Here is an 18607-nt window from a genome sequence, read left to right on the forward strand (position 1 = left end):
CATCCCAAACCCCCAACTAACGCCCCCACCAAACAGTCCAAACCCTCCACCACCGCCGCCGCATCCTAACAAACAGCCTCCTGACCTCGCGCCCCTTTCAACGCCTCGCCAAATCCCAATCCCAATCCCAAACAACAGCAACCGCCCCAAGATCCTCTCAAAAATGGACCGACCTCTCCCCGCTCCTCCACAGCTCCGCCCTCCACGCCGACCTCAACCACCACCGCATCGCCTTCTCCACCACCGCCTTCCCCTTCACCGATCCGTCGCCCTCGCCCGTCCCCTCCGAGGCCAAGAAGCTGATAGGGTTGCGGATTGACATCTGCGCCCGGGACGGGTCGTACGTCAAGCCGTATTACATTCTGCTGCGGAAGGGGGTGTTGCACCTGTCTACGGGCAGCGACGCGGAGGAGAGGACGGGCAAGGGCGGGAGGGTGCTGTACGTGCATCGGCACACGGTTCCCCCGGTGGTGGATGTGGGGGCGTTGGAGCGGGTGTATTTGCCGCGAGCGGGGGGGGATGCAGCCCGGGGAGAAGAGGGGGAGCAGCTCAAGCCGTGGAAGCGCAGCCCCAACAAGAAGAAGCAGCAGGATCTCAAGGGGTTTCTGCGCGAGGTGCGGCGGCAGCTGGTCGTGTGGCATGTCCGTTGTGATGGGGTCCGGTATCTGCGGGAGCGGCTGGGAGTCGTCAAACGGGGCGAGGGGCAGGACGCGGACGCGGACGAGGAGAACGGAGTCTGGGAGAGGGATGTGCTGGCGGAAGAGCCGAACCAGGAGTCCAGGATCGCGAGGAATGATCTGGGGATCGTCGCGTTGGCGGCCACCGCGTTGGAGGCGGTCTATGTGCGCGTCGAGTGGGCGGATGGCCGGGTCGGGCGGTTCAAGATCTCCAACGCGGGGTTGGTGGAGCGGGCGGTCGTGATGGGGGACACGGGGAGGGATAAGTTGATGGAGGCGGTCATGACCGGGGGCAATGGGAGGTTGGAGACCTTGCTGGATCGGTGGAGGAAACACGCGTCTGAGTTGAGGGGGTCTGCTGCTGCTGCTGCTGCTGCTGCCTCGGTTGGGGATGGTGCTTCGCAGACGGCGTCGGAAGCGTGATGCTGATCGCTTCTTCTTCGTCTTCCCTTTTTTCTTCTTCTAATGTGCTGCCTCTTAGCGAGTCCTTTCTTATACCTACACACGTTCAGGCTGTATCGTATCTAGATCAATTGGTATCTATTATTCTGTCACAAACCAAGCAAACAAGTGCCCATGAATCTATCAGGCTGAAAAGGAGCCAGGGATATCCAAAATCAGCGCTATGCACATGAGGGCAAGGTATATCCGCTATGATGTATGTATGTATAAGGCCGGCACCAAGTCGACTCAACAAGAACAAATGTCAAAAAGGGCGGGAAAAGTAATTACAAGATATAGGGTTGGCATCCAAGGCCGAATATGACACATTAGGGGGACTGCATATATGCATGAGGAGATCCGAGAATCGGGGCAAATAAAGGAAAGGGTATCACGTAGACATCACATCATAATCAAAGCACCTGTCCCCTTCTCTTCGTCCGGGTGCACCTCCTCCTCAAGCGCTGGCAGCTCCGGTCTGCTCGGCCACACAGATGGCCGAATCGCGCGTCTCATAGTTCGGGTCGCTGAAGGATAAAGGGGGCAAGGGTCCGTACACCTTCCCGTGTTGCGTCCCCAGTTTGGTCCGCAGAATGGCCTCTTCCAGGTTCCATCGGTGTATCAACCGGGCCTTCTTTGCATCGAAGGCCTGGACGACAGCCATCTCTTCCTGCTGATGGGCTTGTTGCATTTGCGCAAACTCTATAGCGTGTTTGTCGATCAGCTCGTCAAGTTCTCGTTCCATGCGGGCGATCGCCTCCTGCAATCGCAGTTCCTGTCGGTCGCGGAGCACTTTGATCTTGGCCTCGTGTAACTGATCCATCGATTTGTGGTCGTGGTACTCCTGCGCTAGCTGGGCCTTGTGTTGCGCAGTGAACTTGCGGGCGGGGGTGGTCTCCGGCCCTGACCCTGCCCCTCCTGGCGACGGGGGAGGACTGGAATTATTGAAATACCCCTCCATGTGTTTGATGCGGGTTCGCGAATTCATCTTCGCCCGTTCAAACTCCCGCATCTGGTCCATCTCGATCGTCAGTTGACGTTCTTCCATCCGAGCAGCGTCGTTGATGTTCTTCACAGATGTTAGCATGACGAGTTTCGTTAGGTGGTACGAGGGCGTACCTTTTCGCGTTTCTGCGCCTCAAGATCCTTGTTCGCCGCAAGTCGTTCGGCAACAATGGACTGCTGAGTTTGGCGAAGACGCATCGTGAACGCATCCTGGAAGAGATTGTGTCGATTCAGCTCCATCACTTGACGCTCCCGCATGAGACGCAGCTGCTCGTCGTTCTGACTCCGCTGTAAGGACTCATGATCGAACGCGGGTATCTCAATCCGCAGCACTCCGCTCCCGTCGCCGGATGATCGGGCTTCCTGCGACTCCGACGGCTTGGATTCCACCCGAACCTGCTCGATTCCCTTACTACCCTTGGCGATAGTGATTTGCGCCGCCGGAGGCAGGAGCACGGCCGACGGCGACCGCTTCTTGCGAAAATGGATCTTCTCCATCGCCGACTTCAGCGTCGATTTCCGTCTCTCCTTCTTGTCGCTCGGGATCACGCTGATCATCGAATGGCGGTTGCTCGGCGGCGCCCCCGCGGCCAAATTCGTATCTATCCCCGGGATCAGTCTCCCCTCACATGAGCTATAAGAGGTCGGTCGGGTGGACAGTGAGGCGATCGAGCGAGCACTACCATTGTGGATGGGCTCGGAGGAGACAGTGAATTCGGAGAGAGACGAACCGAGGAGATCGATTGCGGTGGTCTGGTGGGACGGTGTGATATCGTATGCGGAGTTGCGATCGGTGGAGGATCTGGTGGACGAGATGATCGGTGAGGACGAGGAGAGATCCACCATCCCAGAAGCGATGGACGCGGTCAACGATGCGACCAGCTCGACCTCTGGGACGTTCAGACCCAGCTGGCGGGCCTCATCGATCAGTTTCTGCTCCTGCGCCGTTTCGGCTTCCTCAGAAGGCAGTTGGAGAACCTCCCGGCGGTAGTGAGACTCATCGATCTCTGCATAATTAGGGTGCTCCATGATGCGATTGCAGACGAGCTCTGTTCACAGTCACCCATGGAGCTTGTATGTGTGTGTGTGTGTGTGCGGGAGAAGTGAAGCTGCGGAGAGGCACGGAAACAGGTGAAGGAAGAGAAGTGGTGGTGAGGGGTAGAAAAATGATATATAGAAAAATTAAACAATGACGATAAGAGACAATAAGGGGGACGGACGGAAGTTTCAGGGACACGAGTCGCCAGACGCTAAGACACTCGTCCACAGTACTAGAAGCACGGTGGACGAGATGGAGGCGCCCAAGAGCAGCATCCGACTTGCGGGGAGGGGCAAAGGAAGTTACCAAGCAAGACACTGGGTGGGAGACAGAAAGAGAGAGAGAGAGAGAGGAAGAGACTCTAAGGAACACGCCGCTGGCAGAATAGGAGAACAACAAGAAAGACCGTGGATTGAATGAGGAGACAGACTATCACCTAGAAGTGGGCTAATGAGAGAGCAGATTACTCCTGCTGCTGCGGGCCAACTGTGCGAGCAAGCACCACCAGGGACTGGGAAGCCAGGACAAGCAGGCGACTGGAACCTGATTTGGGCCTCAAGTATCCGTAGGAGGTGGTAGACTGCCAGGTGAGTAGACTAACTTGCCAACTTAGTACTGAGTAGGTCAGTTCTTTTGTTTCGGTCATTCATGGGTTCCATATTATTCATTCATTCATAATTATTGTTACTGAGTATGATTGCGGATTGCGACCCACGACCCGCCTGACCGAATGATTCCTGATTCCTCCGGTCCATCCATAGGTCAGTCAATTCAGTAGTGGGTAAGTTGGTTGTGATCAGACCGTGCGTCCCTGCGTGCATCCGAAGTCAAAGAAAAGGAGAAAAAAAAAAGGGAAAAGAAAATTATGATTAATCTTTGAAGCATGATCGATCGTCTGCAGTGATGCAGTCAGTGACAGTGACAGTGACAGTGACAGTGCTAGGAAGGGAAGTGATTCCGGGGAAAGGAGAAAAGCCGTCAGAATGCTGTCACGGCAAGTCGGGGAAATCGGGAATTGACTGACTGAACCTTAGTTAACTTACTCTTTGCTAGAGGGACTCAGCTGCCCGTGCCCTGGCTGCCACTGCCAGGCTGAATGAGGATTGTTGTTCAACGCCCGCTGGCCGATTCAAGGCACACCCGTAACTCGCCCATGGTCGGAAGTAACAGCCGCCCGGATTGGGCCACTGAATAGGGCATAGGGCAGGTCAGTTCAGGGCAGGTCAGGGCAAGTTCAGGGCAAGTTCAGGGCCAGCTGCAGATTTCTCGGCGCTACCCAGAACCGTGCCATGGTTTCAAACCCATGGCCGATGGAGTCAACCGTCAGGCACCGCCGCTTCAGATTTCCCCTCGTCTGCACACCACCTGACCATCCAGGTTCCACTGCTCCAGATCTCTTAATCTCGCCGTCATGGACGTTGGGGAACACTATCCAGGACAGTACTAGACTCTAACAGGGGGAGGAAAATAGTGTCATGATCGTCCCAGGTTAACGGCTTCTAGAGAGCTTCTTGAGCTCCGCTTAGTGCTTTTCTAGGCAGGAGGGGATGGCACGATGTCTTAGTCTGGCTCAACCATCATTCCAGCAGTTCACCGCACCAGTTGTTCCCGCATTCTGACCTGCATGACCCCATATGTACGATCTTCGGGTTATCACCCCATTAATAATATTGGATTATGAGATTACATTTTTTTGTTTTCCGAATTTATCTCAAACAAAATTGCTATGCGGACTGTGATTCTTCGAGATAGAAAGCTACTCTCTCGCCCTCCTTTCCCTAACGCGATAGCATCGCCCCAGCCATTGCGTATGTCTTCTCTCTAGCATCCCACTGGACGGAGCCCGGCAACGCCCGCTTATCAAAGCCGTGCTCGCAAGCTTGCATACGCACTTGCACCACCTCGCGCTCTTTGCCGGGCTCCTTGGCGATCCTCTGGGCGAGGGTCTCCGCCTCAACCGCCAGGCTATCACACGCCGCCGTCACGATCATCACGCGATCAGGGAAGCGGTCCGGGCTCGCATAGAGCGGGGAGATCCGGGGATCCCTGGTATCAAACGCCCCGTGCGTGTAACATGCGTCGAAGAACCTCGACATGAAGAGCGGAATCGCTTTCCCGGACGTATCGGGCGGCACCTTCAGGCTAGGGTCCGTATGGATGTCCACGACCGGGTAGACCGCGATCACAGAGTGGAAGGTCTCCGGCGGGAAGAGATTCGCCGACGCCGCCAGCGCGAAGTTCCCGCCGGCGCTGAACCCGGACAGGGAGACGCGGCTGAGGTCGAATCTGTCCGGTTGGCTGAGCACCCACCGCACCACATCCTCCGCGTCATTCAGCGCCGCGGGGAAAGGGTGCTCGGGCGCGAGGCGGTACTGGACATCGAGAACGGTCCGGTCGGTCTCTCGACTCATCTGCCGACAGAAGGGGTCGTCCGCGCCGTGGCGCGGGAAGATGAAGCCGCTGCCATGGAAGTTCACCAGCACCGGTGTGGGTTTGGCGGTGGGAGACGATGTGTTGCGATACAGGTTGACTTTGATCGTTCGCTCGGCGTCGCGCGACTGGATTTGCAGGACTTTATCGGGGCTGGCGTTGGGGAGTTTGCGGGCAAAGTATCGCCTGAAAAAGACGGCGAGGAGCTTGTAGTAGAGGTAGGTGAGGAAGAACATGGTGTGCGTGTAGACAAGGTCACAGCGTCCCACCGGCAAATAGGCAAGGCGTGATGATCCAAGCAATGGCTTATCTGCCAAGAGGGTGTCAGAACTTAGGTTCCAGCTGCATCGACAGGCACCAATGATACATTAAATAGGCGTGTTACGTAGTCGGTAGTTGGTGGTCGGTCCGTGTGTGCCGTAAAGCGAACGCTCCACTCGGACCGATGACGCCATCATTTTCCACCAAGGCCGATGCTAGAGTAAAACAAACCACCGCAGGATTAATGCAATTGTTTTTTTGGTAGGAGTACGAGTAGACGACATTCTTCAGAGGCACGGGTTGAAATTGCCTTGCTAACAATACAGGGAAGAGGTGGATATACTATAATACCTGGAGAAATAACTGAGATACCTGAGATAGCCTGAAAGACATCGCACTCCACCGCCAAACCTAGTAAGTTACACACTGCAAAGCATTGGACCTTCGCTCTATTGCCCGGCCTCTTTGTACTCCTTTTACTTCAAGAAGAGAGAGCCTACTTTTGTGCTTCCGAATTTTCGAGGTCGGTTGAACTCAACTCATCTCTAGCATGCTTTGTGGTCAAGTCAGCTAGGAGCCTCATGTAGCAACGAGTTTGGAAATGTGCTTGCCTGCATCGCTGATGGTCCAACGCTTGTCAACCTGCGATAAATTCATTTAACGGACGATAAGCCGATCGCGGTCTCCTCAATCACATTATGTGCATTGCAGCCTTTCAATATCAATTGGTCCTACTAGTCAAGAAGTGCATGCGAAAGAACGATGGTTCAATCGTTCGTTATCTTATCGCCTCGCCTCGCCGTCATGTCTGCTCAAGGTAAGGATTTACAATAGACGTGCTATCCAATGCATCATGGACAGCCCAGAATGAAACTTCTCTGTACCATCCTTAGCTTCATTCAGTCTGCTCCTACCAATGCGAAGAGTAAGATACTTAGTTGAAGTCTGAGTGATATGACTCATCTGCCACAAGCCTTCTGTGCCCCGTCAACCAGGCAGAAACACTTAGTCTGACGGCAACCTGGAACTAAGCAACCATCCTTGTAGATTTGCGGGGTTATTTAGACCCCGTCTGGAAGCACCCAACATCCAACATCCAACATCCTTCTCCCAGAGCACTTCTTATATTCCCATTATTCTCAGTCTCACAGCAGCCTAATCGCTAGCTACATATATCCCCCAGAACAGAACACAACAGAAAAATGAACAGCCTGCCCCCCGCGCAACGACGCCCGCGCCGCCGCCGCGGCAACCCCCGCTGCGGCCCCATGCCCCCGCGCCGCCTCTCGCCCTCCTCCTACCAGATCCCGCAGGACCTGAGTCCCTCCCTCCCCGCCATCCAGCAAACCGCCTGCCCACTATTCACGCACATCCCGGCCGAGATCCGCAACAGAATCTACTACTACACCCTCGAGTCGTCGTCGTCGTCGTCCTCCTCCTCCTCTTCAGAAACTGCATCATCAACCACCTACGCCCAGCAAGCCCTCTACTACCGCCCGGGCTTCAAGGCCCCGAAACGCATCTCGACCGCCCTCCTGCAAACCTGCCAGCAGATCTACGGCGAGGCCTCACTCCTCCCGCCGGCCATCAACCGGCACACCTTCTGGTGCCACCGGCCGCCGCCGCACGTCCGCCACGCCGCCTCCCCGGCCGACTACTTCGCGCGCATGACGCCCAAGCAGCGCGGCGCCGTGCAGGAGCTCCACTTCTTCACCCAGCAGTACTTCCTCGAGGACTCGTGGGCGCAGGTCTGGGCGTCCGTCCGGGAGAACGAGGCCTGGCAGGCGCAGATGCGCAAGGGGAAGCGGAAGCTGGAGGAGGCGAACGCGAACACTGGCGAGGGGGGCGGGGGCGACAATCACCCTGGCGATCGCAATCAGGTGAACGGGGTGGAAGGCCGGGGGAGCAAACGACGCGCCGGTCCAGCGTTACCATCATCATTGGGGCTGGAACCCGACGAGACCTCGGATGTCGGCGTCCTGGCCCCGAAGCGCTTGACCATCACGCTCAGGCATACGGATTGGTGGTTCTGGGAGCATAATGAGCCGTTGGGGATCGATCCGTTCCGGCCGGGGAGGACGAAGGCGGAGGAGATGGAGATGGGTGTTCGCGGGCAGCAGCAGCAGCCGCAGCGGCCGTTGACGGCCTGGGAGGAGGGCAGGGTCTGGGGGAATCAGTTCAAGCTGTTGCCCAGCTTGGAGGAGTTGGTCATTGAGTTTGAGACGGTGATGCGGAAGAGGGACCAGTTGGATGCGATTGTGCAGATGGCGCGGGACTGGCGGTTTCCGGTGGTCGTTGACGAGGAGGAAAACGGGGAGAAGGTGTTTCTGGTCGCGGAGGAAGGGTCGCGGCGCGCGTATACGTGGATCGGGGCCAAGGAGGAGATCCTGCGAGATGTGGTCATGGGGGCTGCGGGCAGGGGCGGGAATGGGCCACAAGGAGGTGATGCTGGTGATGCTGCTGCGGTCAGGCCGCCGCCGAGGCTGGTGCCGTTTGATGCGGAACAGGAGTTCAAGACCGCTGCTGCTGCTGCTGTCGCAGCGAGTCAGTCACAAAAAGGCGAGGGGGATGCTCCTGCTGAGCAGAGTGAGCCGAAGAGCAATAGGGATTTTGATCCGGCGACGGAGGAGAAGTTCTACGTCGTCTTTCTAACGTGGCGGAGGCAGCGGATCAATTGACCTTGTGGTTTGCGAGATCTGATTCGAACATAAGGCTTGATCGGGCGACTTTTGTCGGCGATCTGTCTATGCCCTTCGGTCACGATATCACTTGAATTTCTTATGGTGTTGGTAATGTGTACTTTATTAATGGACCAAGCACATATTCAGATTCAACAGCGGGTGCAACTCATCTATCGTTGAAATTATCCTTCTTTCAAACATTACTTAGGCATTTTAATAACATGTTGCGATACATAACTCCATAACACATGCACAGCCGTAGATGTCAGGGACCCAGCCCTGCCTGGGAGGTCAAATGCTCCCCCCACGCCTTCGCTTGACATAGCCCAGAAGGTCCAACAGGGGACCTTCCCCTTCCCTTTTCTTCACTTCCAATAATCAACCGGCACATAACAAAAAAACCAGATCACAAAACCTCTTGAACTACTGCCTCAATTCGACCGCCTCACCGGTCAAACTTCTTCAGTTCCAAGTACCGCAGCGGCGGGTAGACGAGCATGGCCCACGAGCACCCGACCCAGATGCCCAGATCGGCGCCGTCGGCGCCCACCATCTTGGCGATGGGGCCGACATACCAGATCTGGTCCATGCAGACGATGGCGCCGGCCCAGCCGATGAGGAAGGCGGCCAGCGCCGCGAGGCCGAGGGGCAGCTTGGCGCGGTCGGCCCAGGCGTCCCAGTCGAAGCCGCGGGTCCGGCGGAAGATCAAATGCTCCTCGAGTGCAATCGTCAAATAGATGGTGACCCAGTAGCCCATGAGGGCGAGGAAGTTCTCGAAGATGTCGTAGAGGTGGTTGCGGCCGCCCAGGGCGCACGCGGTGTAGATGATCGTGCTGACGCAGGCGAGGGTCCAGCGCGGCAGCCGCGCCAGGTGCCGCCCCATGATCTGGAAGCCCAGCGTGGCCGAGTACGTGCCGGGGATGTTGTTGGAGATCAGGCCCAGCGCGATGATCACCCCCAGGAACTTGCCGAACCCGCCGAGCCCGTCGTAGCCGGCCAGGATCAGTGCCCCCGAGGACGTGTCGTAGGCGTCGGCCCACGCCGGGTTCGTCAGGGTGCCCGAGGCTAGGCCCACGCCCATCAGGTTCGCGAAGGTTAGGGACAGGCCCAGGCCGAAGAGAACGGACACGAAGGTCTTCCATTTGGAGGTGGTCGGTGGGAAGTAGACGAAGAAGTCGGCGCCCGCGGGAGCCCACGCGACGGAGCTCGAGAGGCACAGTGAGAAGAAGGTCAGGCGGTCCGCGCTCAGGGTCGCCGTGTTGCCGCTGGACACGATGGAGGTGTCGAATTTGGGGCCGGCGCAGCCGACGAGCACGAACATGGCGACGAGTTGTGGCGCCCAGGCCCATCTGGGATGGTCAGTATACTCCCGGGACTTTGGGGGAATGGGGAACATAGGATGGCTGGCTTACCTTTCATAGGCGTGGAATGGCTTCATACCGAATACGACGACCAGCCAGGTGATGATGGCGACAATGATGATACCAACGACAACAGTCATCTTCCCGTCGGCCACCGCAGCCAACTTTCATGATTTTAGCAATCGCTCTAGGATGCTGCCAGTAGGAGGGGCCAACTCACGATCTGACCACCAACCAAACAGTCGATCATTCCATAACCAAGCATAATAATGATGTTCAACAGACAGGCGATCTTGCTGGGATAATAGCCCATGAAATATCTCGCCACGACCTGGAACGCCACCTGTCAGCGTTTTCATCGATGTGCTATAGGTCATCATCACTGACCATCGTCCGATTGCCACTTAGCGGTCCAAAGGTCGCCATGTATGCCACTCCAGCAGCCCCCAAGAAAGAGCCAAAGGTGGCACAGAGGGCAGAGTCCACAAAGCTCAGCGAATATCCCAACGGGCCGTACATACCGACGGCGACGTTGTTGGCCGTGATACTGGTCGAGAACCACAGAACGCCCATTTTGAGATAGTCGGCTGTGGTCACGGAACTATGCCGTTCCGTCTCAGGCACTCTCTCGATACCTCGCTTCTCAAGTAGCTTGTGAGTGAACCTCGAAAACATGTTGGCCTCTCCTGAGTCGGAGGAGGCAGAGAGCGAAGCTCTCATGGCCTTCTCTTCGTCCTGCATGGAAGCGGCCATGCTGAGTTCAGACTGCTTGGGGCTGGGAAAATTGGCAGAAGCCGTGAGTTGTTCCTCTCGAACAGGGAGGTAGCGGCGAATCCCGAGAGAGCAACGGCAGTAGATAAGAAGATTAGGTCGAGAGTTGAGCTGGCCCAGCCTGCATGACGGGAGAAGGAACACGAGAAGAAAAAGGTACGGAGGAGTTGGAGAGGGATATGATACCCTGCTTATAGAGCTAATGAGTTATCAGCCAATCCTCTAATCAATGTAGCGACGGACATAGTCTTCCTTTTTCATCGCCAAGCCGGTTAAGTTCAACAAGATTGTCAGAACTAATTTATCATCTTGGCAGTCTGGATTTTTTCTTGCATTTTTTTTTCTTCTTTTCCGCCCAGAACTTTTTGTCGGCCGGGAGTCCGGGACAAGCCGCCACTCAATGCTTAGGTGGGCTTAGCAATGCTTAGCGAAATGGGCTAACAACCAACTTAACTTCGGCCTCCCGTTGCTGACCCATGGATGCTGCGTGCCATCTGCCATCTGCTCCCTGCAGGCATCGACGCCTCGTGCTTTAACCTCCTTTACTAGCCCTGTCAGGCTGCCCGGTCTTCTAGCTTATTCCCGTTCCAGAAGTTCTTCATAGCACGGGTGCGGCGTGAGCAGGGGTGCAATTGTTCTTTTCTTCTGCTCTGCTGCAGGTGCGATTTAGTTCAGACGCGAAGAGGGACGCTAAGACCAAGCTGGGCCATGAGGCCGGTAGGTAGTCGAAGTACGGAGTAGTCTGCAGTGGTGCCGCCGATGTCGTTCCAATAGCAGCTGCTGCCAGATTTGTTGAGATTAGAACTAACTCAAGTCGCATTTGTGGCCTGAGAGTGACTGTCCTCTTGGTGGAATGACACAAATGTACAGTACTGTACTGTACTGCATGTACGTACAATACCTCAGCATGTATGGAGCCAGCACGTGCCCCGCTTGACCGGGAGGTTTACCCGCCCTTCCGTCTGCTCCGTCTGCTCCAGTCGCTCTCTGTCCTCTCCTTGCCCTCTACCTCTCCTTGGCCATCATTGGCCTTTCGCTCCAGTCCGTTCATTGCCACGGTCAAAAGTTATCTCCACGTTGGCAGACTAGTCGTATGCTAAAAATCATACTCCATCGCACCTTTCCCCATTGCATTAGTCGAAGTTGACTCTAGACCGACAATCCGCATCGATACCCGGACCAACTCAACCTTGAGACAGGAGGTTCCCCACCTATCATTCGCGTCGCAGATACCATGCCGAAGCAGTACACGGTGGCAGAGCCCAGGCTACAGCTATTTCGAATCGACTACAGTCCTAGTCGGCCACTTGCGGGGCCTGGAAGAAAAGAACTACGAACTGCGACTTGCCACAAGACTTCCAATCAGTTTCTAGCCTCTCAAAAGTTTAGCCGGCTACCTGCAATCTTATGCTTGCCGTTCCACGTTGTGGTGGAGGAGGAGGAACACGCAGCTACTCAATTTACGTCCAAATGAATCCCACTCAAGGTCGCCCGTTCTCCCACTTCTCCCATCATGACTCGTGGACGTCGGCGGAGAACAATGGACAGGCCACCACGTATTGCAGCCCACATTCAATGAGCCTATCACGACATGCAGCCCTTAACGAAGGACTTGCCGTGGGTATAGACCTGCACCGCGGTGCTTCTAGGAAATAGTGATCGGATCGTCACGATTCATCTCCTGAGTCCTGACTTGGCCAGTAGCCTGGTGGATCTTGGGGTCTGGGTACGGAGAACCCCGACCTCTTAGGTAACACGATGATGGATTATCAGTCGACCCTACATAAAACATGGGTTCTAATGCATCGAACAGCTGGAATGCTGCATAATTTGTGCGTGTCAGCATGCATGTCATTGTTAGTCAGTCTCCTCCACCAGCGTGCCTGATGTGCAAATTCCATATACGGTCCCGCCAGGTCTGTTGCTGATTCAGGGGGCACCTGCGCTCAAGGCTGGCAACGACAGCCCACCGTGTCAGAAATTGATGTTCAGCAAAATTAGATCCAGTCGGCAGTCGGCCAGGGAGGGCTACCTACACGCTCATCGACGCTGATTCGCCACCACTCCGGCCGTACATGCCATGCGACTTGCCAGAAGAGGGGATGAAGGATGTACTAAATAAATTGCAATCCTGCAGCGGCCAGCCAATTCTTCAGTCTGAAGTGGGTCGAACTTTTGTAAGCACCTTATATCCCTCTAGACTTGTTGCGCCTCTGTCTCCCTTTTCATAAGAAGTTACTGCCTAGCATTTCTCCCATATTGAATTGAGTACCTGACTATGCTATCCTCATAAAGCCCTCCTTGTGATAATGGCCAGTGATGGCGGTGGCTCTGCGCATGATCTGGTGGTCACCACCTGGGTAATGTACAGCATCGCAATGCTGTTGTTTGTCGTGCGATTGTATGTATCAGATGCTGACTCGGTATTTCTGGTTGTTAATTGCTAACTTGTCTTACAGATATGGGCGATGGCTCAGAATGCGATGGGTGTTTCAGGTCGAAGATTACCTTATGTTTGCGGCGGTGGTAAGTTTGCTTGCAGACTGACGGGCTTGACCTTATGGCCCGACGCTAAGTCATTGTTCCGACTAGGCTTTCTATACAGCATTTGCCGTCACCAACATCAAGATTGCGGAGGGAGGAGGAAGCAATTTATACAAGCCTGGAGAATATGAAACCTTCACCGCCGCCGAGATCGCTGCAAGGGTCAAAGGATCCAAGATCGAGTTCGCTTCGGAAAATGTATGGTACAGTCTTCCACCATGGTACATTTGCAAAGTGAGACCTAACGCAACCATGATCCAGTGCCAGCTCTGCACGATCTATTTACTGAAGGCATGTATGCTGATGGTCTACTTCCGACTCACGTAAGTTAGATTTCCATCGACTTCGAGCCAGAGTGTGTGCCTGACAGGGATAACCACAGAAAAAATCTATGGCAAAATCGCGTGGTGACGATTTGTGCTATATATACGTTGTGCGGATGGATCAGTTCAGAGCTGGTACTATTCCTCGAGTGCAGGCCTTACTTGTCCGGCTACTGGACCCTACCTCCTCCGAATGAAATCTGCTCGACTTATCGTATCTACGAGGCTGTGCAAGCGGCTATGAATATTAGCTCTGACGTTGCAATTCTCTGTGTCATGCTCCCGATGTTTGCCCGCGCGCAGATGGCGTGGAAGACCAAGCTGCCGGTCATCGTTGTCTTCTCAATGGGCATCGTGGTGGTACGTCCGACTTGAACCTTACATCGCCCGGCAAACCTTTGACTGATTCTCTGACTTGTGTCCAGCTTGCTTGTGCTATCACTTCCAAATATTTCACCTTTCGGGATATCTACGACACCAGCTATCAGTTCTGGTACCTGCGAGAGGCCTCCATCGGCATGTACGTCACGAACCTGCCTTTTGTGTGGTCTCTGGCGAGATCAACGATCTCCTTCCTCAAGTCGAGCAATTATGTCGGCCAGGGCAATTACAACGACCCGAGATACGGGACAACAAATCCTCATACCAACGAGACCCGTTCCAGGCCGGGCAACGGCACGCGTTCCACTCGACATTTTGCGAGCATTTACGAATCCCGCACGGTTCGTACGGAGATACTGTCACCGTCGGAGAGCGAGGAGAACATCATTGAGATGGGTGGGATGGGCCGAAGCGTGACCAAATCGGCCGGGTCATCGCAGGAGAGTGGAGATCGTGGATGGTCGCAATCGGACGGTCACGATGACCAGTTTATAAGGAAGACTACGGAGATAGTCATTCAGAAAGGCTGATCAGCTGGTTATGCTGGAGAGCATGCTCAGGATGTACCGAGCGAGGCAAGCGAATGTGTGGGGGAAACAGCTCGGCAATGATCAGAGCAACCGCGGCATGGGTATCCAGCACAATGTCGAGACCCTCGCACAGCTAAAGGGGTCTCATTCAGCTGCCCATTTCCGTCACAATTCGCACCTTGACCGGTAGAACAGACTATCGCTTCGGCCAAATCCACACAGTGTTCGTTTATTTCTCCGATCATCCATGCTGCTTCGGCCCACGCCCAGTTACTACTCATGTGCACGAGGAGATGGAATAGGATGCGTCAGCTGTCCTTATGGAGCCGATTCAGTGATCAGCGGTGATTTATCCTGGAATGTCAAAATGTTATTAAAACTATTTGAAGTCCCACTGTCCACAGTGGTAAGGCGAAAGAGGGAGTACGTCAGCCTGCGAGAGGCTAGCTTGCACTTGGTGGGCTAGCCGAGATCGAGGTTTTCCAATCTCGCACTCCGCGATTACGAGGTTCATTGGCACAGATCGAACGATGCTGACTCCTTTTATGACTTTATTATTTATCACTAAACAGAATCTCGTTGTTTAATACCTCACGACAATGGCAATGAATAATCAACTCAAAGCTCTTCATAGGCTGCTCCTGCTCCAGGCCATGGACCGGGTCGCACACACCACATCCGCGATCCCCCCTCCGGTGGAGTAAACCATACTTTTGCATGTGGGCTAGTGAGCTTATTCTGTCCGGGTGACGCTTTCTGCCATGTGCTTAAGGTTTCTACTATGTAGTAAGCTGCCACTCTTCTATGAGTGATACAAGCTGCAATATCTCCGCTGGAGGATTTATGTTACAAGTGAACGCATGGCGCGCATTGCATCTCGACCTGCTACAGGAAGTATCGAGTCTGTGGGTTTTGATGCAAATTCCCAGAATGTCTACGGCCCACTTGACTTGTGGATCTTGGAGATTCCCACTTATCTGACGCTAGCAGGTTTCAGATGTCTATAATTGCTGGGGCCTTTGCTAATCTTGTGAGGGGGAGATCGAAATACTCATAGCTTAGCTTGCATAGTTGAGTTGCTAGATATATTGGTGATATTCTCTAAGAAGGGTTGTTTCACTGAGTTGATGGTCAGAAGCTTCCACTGTGGATGGAACACCGTTTCTCGGATGGACTGAAGTTTTTTAATTTATTCTATTCTATTTTTTTTTTTTTTTTTTTTGGTTGAATTCAGATCGGTCGGGATGGAAGATATATAGAAATGATGTCTACTCGAAAAGAACCTCTCTGATTACATATTCAGCAGAATCAATGTAGCCAGTTGGGTAAGCCCCCATGCTATTGACCAAGTAATGTGCTAAAAAAAATTGTCTCCTTTTAATCTGTATATTCATCAAGATGGAGGTTTATGACTTGATTGTTCGCCGTTCATTTCTCTATGTCGGTAAAGAACAGAGCTACGGCAGAGAGAAATTTCAATGTCGTCTAAAATGAGTATCAAGTTGCATCGAAGGCTGGGGCATCTAATTTATTAACTGGAATTGTCAATTAAATAGAAGAAGTAGAGGTGTCCAGCTAGAAGCCAGGCTCTCAGGCTGCCTCTACAGGTGCACCGCCACGTGTGTGGCAGCCGAGCACGGCCACGATATGATGCAGTCCAACACATCCCGTGTGGCGCGCATCCGTCACTCCACCGCTTTCATCACCATCATCGAGAGGCTTCCTTATCATTCATATGCTCAACGGTAGTGGGTCAAGGTTGCTGTTGCCATACTACACTTCATTTAGGGCTGTTGCTTCTCACTCTTATCAACTAAGCTGAACTCCAAAAGAAATCAATCCAGGGGTGGTAGCTACAATGGCCTCTTTGAATCACTCCGGGGACACCAAGTTCACCGTCTTTATCCGCCTGCCATGCCCCCGGGGGGATTTTGTGGATCCTCCCCCGGTACTTGTTTAGCCTATTTCATCGGAGATAGAGCAAGCGCTGACTTCAGTAGATGGAATGGGATGCAGCTAAGGATCAGGCTCTCTGGGATATCCTTTCGCGGCCCTCGAAAGGCGATGATCTAGATTGTTAGTCCTTCATGGAACCTCCACCCCATACTAAGTACAGCAACGGCTGACGGACCCAGGGAAAGCATTGTACCGACACATAACACCCCCTCAGTTCCACATAAATGCTGACCTTTGTCTGGTCACAGAGCAGATCACTTCGAAGTCACACTTCAGTTCCTACTCCAGCAGGCAGCATGGCTGTACGACCGTCAGCTATCGCAAGTGCGCGCGCAAATGCGCAAGGTGCCGACCACGCAGTCCACATCTACATCGCCCGCTCCCGGCTCGATATCCGGCAGTGCTGCCCTCGGTCAAGCTAAAGCTGCCGCAAGCAATGGTATGGGTCTCTCAACGAGTCGATCTGTTTTCGTTTGCTGACTGCTTCTCACAGCTCCGAGAGCTCCAAGTCGCCTGGCGCAACAGAAGGAGTCCCTGCCGCAACGAGGTAAGTTGAATAGCTCACAGACTGTCCATATCAAACTTGTCACTGTAAGTCTGGTGCTGAGGACAAGAAGCCCCGATCCCTAGACGCACAAGCTCGACGACAACCATCAATCAACTAAAGCCCGCCCGAGAGCCGTTGCGCGACGAACCACCTACTTCCGAGCCGAAAGAGCTAGGCCGCGAGGCTCATGCTCCACGGCCACCGGCCAGCCGACGAGATCCCCCGCTTCCAAAGTCGCCAACTCTCGAGGAGGAAGATTTGACGTCCAGCTCGTCCGAGTCCGAGTCCGAGGAGGACGAGCGAGTGGACAGCCGACGGGGACTACGATTCAGACCGTTCGGCAAATTCTCAACGTATAAGCCAGGATTGCGAGATGAGGAGGAGGAGGACGATGATTCACCAGCTTTTCTCCCCCTGTCCTCCGGTCCAGCCCATACCCCCCACCATCCCTCAGGTTTGGATCTCAACGCCACGCTGCGGATGAACGAGGAGGACGTACCTGCAGTCTCCAATCGACGCCCCGCGGAACAACTCCATATAGTCAGAAAATCTCCGACCGCGGATTCATCCACGAGCTCTGTCAGCTCCGGAGTCCCAGCATCGCATCCAGCTACCGATCGCCGGCGGCATATGCACCAAAGCGGCGGCCCTCTGAGCCCTCGTCGCGCCGCCGAGCTGACCCCCTTCAGCCCGCGGCGGTCGATTGCATCTGCGGGTCGCGAGACCAGCGATGGGACGCCTAGTATGGGAAGTAGCTTTAGTGACCTGGATGGTAAGCTTTGTGCGTTCACGGATTCTGGATGCATGCTAAAATTCTTGCCCATCTACAGATGCCAGCGTTACGCAGTCGGCGCTCGAAGAGGCTCTGATGAGCAATATGCAGCATGGAGGAATGGCAAGCCGCATGAGCACTTTTAGCCAGGCCTTACGAAGTCGCTATTTGCCTGGATCAGGGTTATGACTTTACAGCTCTCTCTCTTTTTTTTTTTTTTTTTTTTTTGCCTCAGCATTTACACCAAATGACTTCCCCAAGGAAAGGTTTTATCAGCAGATTGGATGTATTCAAATCTACCAATGTCTCTTCGTATAATCTCGATTGAATGCACAATGATCAATTTCGGTTATTTGACTGCCACATACGATTGATTTCAACTGGCTGTTCTGATCATGACAAGTGTCATTTCGAGCTGCTATTGCCGTCTTCCTACCCAAAGGAGTTTCCTCGCATGTGTTCGGGGTGTACTCAATACAATCACCGTGCTTATCTCCGCCGGGCTTGAGCTTAAATCCTGCGGAAGCCGGGGGCTTATCGCGACCGGTTCAGATCAGGACTAGCGTTGTCAGCACGACGGAGATAAGGACAGGAGCTTGAGCTTCCTTTGGCTCGACGAACTCCAGGACCCTGCCAGCATTCTGCATATTCACGAAGGCCTATGAATAGCAGAGTCTTAAAACCGATTACTAATAGCATGAGAGCTAGGACAGCCGTTGACTGCTACGCAATTACACCCTAGTTTAAGCTGCAAGATGGGCGATGGTGTCAGAAGGACAGAACAGGACTTGCAGCTCGGCGATAACTCAAACTAGGCCCCACCCTTCTTGCGTCATGCCATGTCAAAGACCCTGTCGCAATCCTCTGGAGCCTAGGGTCCAAAGGGTA

General features: G+C 54.2%; 7 protein-coding genes across 7 annotated transcripts in view; 4 read left to right on the forward strand and 3 right to left on the reverse strand.

Annotated features, from left to right (window-relative positions):
- Positions 1-1190, forward strand: part of BO66DRAFT_383974 (uncharacterized protein) — a 1485-nt gene extending 295 nt beyond the window's left edge. The window contains exon 2 of the mRNA XM_025646079.1: positions 37-1190. Within this exon, the coding sequence (XP_025498973.1) occupies positions 37-1100 (1064 nt within the window). The 3' untranslated portion in view covers positions 1101-1190. The remainder of the gene's footprint in view (positions 1-36) is intronic.
- Positions 1191-1232: 42 nt separating this feature from the next.
- On the reverse strand, positions 1233-3388 carry BO66DRAFT_215825 (uncharacterized protein). The gene is made up of 2 exons (XM_025642626.1): positions 2238-3388; positions 1233-2187 (listed from the first exon to the last, which is right to left on the reverse strand). The coding sequence occupies exons 1-2, from the start codon at positions 3150-3152 to the stop codon at positions 1576-1578; spliced, it is 1527 nt and encodes a 508-aa protein (XP_025498974.1). The 5' UTR covers positions 3153-3388; the 3' UTR covers positions 1233-1575.
- Positions 3389-4783: 1395 nt separating this feature from the next.
- Positions 4784-5923, reverse strand: BO66DRAFT_395633 (putative esterase/lipase). Its single transcript, XM_025648261.1, has one exon. The coding sequence runs from the start codon at positions 5826-5828 to the stop codon at positions 4941-4943; it is 888 nt and encodes a 295-aa protein (XP_025498975.1). The 5' UTR covers positions 5829-5923; the 3' UTR covers positions 4784-4940.
- Positions 5924-6961: 1038 nt separating this feature from the next.
- Positions 6962-8742, forward strand: BO66DRAFT_395634 (uncharacterized protein). Its single transcript, XM_025648262.1, has one exon. The coding sequence runs from the start codon at positions 7056-7058 to the stop codon at positions 8529-8531; it is 1476 nt and encodes a 491-aa protein (XP_025498976.1). The 5' UTR covers positions 6962-7055; the 3' UTR covers positions 8532-8742.
- Positions 8728-10975, reverse strand: BO66DRAFT_423678 (purine-cytosine permease family protein). The gene is made up of 4 exons (XM_025650122.1): positions 10283-10975; positions 10116-10226; positions 9947-10059; positions 8728-9883 (listed from the first exon to the last, which is right to left on the reverse strand). Exons 1-4 carry the CDS (start codon positions 10646-10648, stop codon positions 8980-8982), a joined length of 1494 nt encoding a protein of 497 aa, XP_025498977.1. The 5' UTR covers positions 10649-10975; the 3' UTR covers positions 8728-8979.
- A 1662-nt stretch (positions 10976-12637) lies between these two features.
- Positions 12638-14457, forward strand: BO66DRAFT_215913 (uncharacterized protein). The gene is made up of 7 exons (XM_025642627.1): positions 12638-12843; positions 12962-13067; positions 13126-13192; positions 13259-13408; positions 13472-13533; positions 13593-13893; positions 13959-14457. The coding sequence occupies exons 2-7, from the start codon at positions 12976-12978 to the stop codon at positions 14442-14444; spliced, it is 1158 nt and encodes a 385-aa protein (XP_025498978.1). The 5' UTR covers positions 12638-12843; positions 12962-12975; the 3' UTR covers positions 14445-14457.
- A 1845-nt stretch (positions 14458-16302) lies between these two features.
- On the forward strand, positions 16303-17947 carry BO66DRAFT_475223 (multidomain presynaptic cytomatrix related protein; the record flags this gene model as incomplete). The annotated part of the gene is made up of 7 exons (XM_025653210.1): positions 16303-16392; positions 16445-16520; positions 16580-16589; positions 16649-16839; positions 16894-16947; positions 17018-17719; positions 17778-17947. The coding sequence occupies 7 exons, from the start codon at positions 16303-16305 to the stop codon at positions 17906-17908; spliced, it is 1254 nt and encodes a 417-aa protein (XP_025498979.1). The 3' UTR covers positions 17909-17947.
- Positions 17948-18607: the final 660 nt, after the last annotated feature.

This window comes from Aspergillus aculeatinus, assembly GCF_003184765.1.
Source record: "Aspergillus aculeatinus CBS 121060 unplaced genomic scaffold BO66scaffold_67, whole genome shotgun sequence".
NCBI classification, from domain to species: Eukaryota; Fungi; Ascomycota; class Eurotiomycetes; order Eurotiales; family Aspergillaceae; genus Aspergillus; species Aspergillus aculeatinus.